The 2,263-nt window shown below is 40.6% G+C and overlaps 1 protein-coding gene across 1 annotated transcript in view; it reads right to left on the bottom strand.

Annotated features, from left to right (window-relative positions):
* The window catches only part of LOC104941289 (calcium/calmodulin-dependent protein kinase type II subunit beta-like), a 44,275-nt gene that overhangs the window by 30,174 nt on the left and 11,838 nt on the right, over window positions 1–2,263 (bottom strand). Inside the window, exon 3 of the mRNA XM_010766371.1 lies at window positions 737–802. Within this exon, the coding sequence (XP_010764673.1) occupies window positions 737–802 (66 nt within the window). The remainder of the gene's footprint in view (window positions 1–736; window positions 803–2,263) is intronic.

Below are 2,263 nucleotides of genomic sequence, written 5' to 3'. Positions count from 1 at the left end.
GGGGGGGGGGGGTATCTTATGTAAGGTTGTCCGAAGCTCAGCAATTTTGCTGGTCTGAAGCACGGTACAATTTAGCGTTATTCCTTTGAAGTGAATTGAGTTTGACACTACTAAAGGTGAAGTGAGGGTCAGGAGGGTAAACAGAGACAGGTGTAAAGAGAGCGGTGTTCTCTCTGCCAGACAGAATCAAAATAAAACACATTGCACACATTGGTTCTTCTCCTGGTTTCTTAGACTGTGTTGCTGCTGTCCTTACTCCCTTAAGGATAGAAATACTTTTACCTTATGTAATTGTATTTTGGTGCTTAAGTCAATACTGAACACATAACTGACCAAAATCTGCTAGAGAATTTGCCTGCTTTAACTCCAGGCAAGTAATGTGCTGCAGTGCAAAAACCAAACTGCAACGTCTGACTACATGCCCAAAGTAATGTTTCAACTTTGTCATTATTTATTAATAGAATTACATTTAAAAGCCTCGAGTCACATGGTGGAAAATAAACAACCTTTAGGGAACTGACAGAAACCAAAAGCGTGTCTCCTGCAACCAAAGCACAAAGTACTTTAACGCAGATTCAAATGGCAGAATCATTTTATCCTTTCATAACGCAACTCTGCTCCTGTGGCAGCCGCGGATCTTTCTTCAGCTGCCACTTACTGTAAGGCTTAATTTGCAAGAAACAAATAACATGCACTGTCTAACATGTTCACACGTTAGCATGATGAGATACTTTACCTGGCATCTGCCTCGCTGTAATACTCTCTGGCAACAATGTCCTCAAACAGCTCTCCTCCAGTGACCCTGCACACAGACAAATACAAATACATTTGATTTCTCTCTTTCGCCCACATAGAGAGACGCATTAAATGGTAAATGGTAAATGGACTGTACTTATATAGCGCTTTATCCAGTCTTTAAGACCCCTCAAAGCGCTTTACATACTACATGTCATTCACCCATTCAAACCCATTCATACAGAGCAGTGTACCTTACTCTAGGACCTAACATTCACACACATTCACACACCGTTGGCCATAAGTATCTTGCCCAAGGATACATCGACATGTTGGCTGTACGGGCTGGGATCGAACCCACAACCTTCTGGTTGAAAGACGACCACACTCCCTCACAGCCACAGTCGCCCTATTAAGAGAATACTGTCTTTCTTCCCGTTTTGTCTTTGTCTACACTTTTGCTATAGGTTATTTTCCTTTTGTAAGTGATGACACGTTCTCATACGTTCGTTATGTTCAGTGTTCATGGGAAACATGTTCTCTCTCTGCTGCTCTAAGAGGCTACTTGACTGGTTGCTGATAACACAAGCCTCCACATGACTTGCATGCTTGTTTATGTCTACCTCAGATACAATACTGATGGACTGCTACTGTACACCAACATAAACTACAGTTGAACTCAAACATTTTAGCAATAACATTAGCTTTTTAAACTTTATTCCTTATTTCTGTATTCTACCCTACTGTCTGCACACGATATTATAAATTATAAATGTGCAGTTAGGTGGATGCAACTGTAAGAAACATTTCATTTTAGTAAAACTTGAATTTAACACACTTGTTTCCATGGGAAAGATCTAACATTTTCATCAGATGATAAAGTAAATGTTACACGAGTGGCAGTTAAAGAGAGGGATAACAATAGAGCATATTGATTTTTTTTTTTTATAAACAGTATTTCTCTTATATTGTTTCCTTGAGTTATTTATATTATAAAAGGAAGCTTGTCCCTCACAATTCATCCCTTTACATTAATTTGTGAATACATGAAAAACATTTGAGCTACTTCACAACAGTAGCTAAAATGTTTTTCATGTATTTACAAATGAATGTAATCACTTTTAAAATAGGAGATAGGAGTAAGAGTATACTAAACATTTCCATCATGGCAGCACAGTGGAAAAGCTGATACACTGTACTGCTGTAGAGGCTGACATGTGTGAGCTCGTTGCTCGGGTGAAGCAATTCATCCTGGAGCAATACTCTGGCTTTAACCCCCTGTCTCTCTGTGTGTGTGAGAGTGTGTGTGAGAGTGTGTGTGAGTGTGAGTGTGTGTGGTGTGTGTGTGTGTGTGTGTGTGTGTGTGTTGTGTGTGTGTGTGTGTGTGTGGGGGGGATGTGGTGTGTGTGTGTGTGTTGTGTGTGTGTGTGTGTGTGTTGTGTGTGTGTGTGTGGTGTGTGTGTGTGTGTGTGTGTGTGTGTGTGTGTGTGGTGTGTGGTGTGTGTGTGGTGTGTGTGTTGTGTGTGGT

Source organism: Notothenia coriiceps, unplaced genomic scaffold (assembly GCF_000735185.1).
Source record: "Notothenia coriiceps isolate Sejong01 unplaced genomic scaffold, NC01 NC01_scaffold00003306, whole genome shotgun sequence".
Taxonomy (NCBI): domain Eukaryota; kingdom Metazoa; phylum Chordata; class Actinopteri; order Perciformes; family Nototheniidae; genus Notothenia; species Notothenia coriiceps.
Note: the sequence above shows the minus strand (reverse complement) of the source record. Positions and strands in the feature narration are given on the sequence as shown.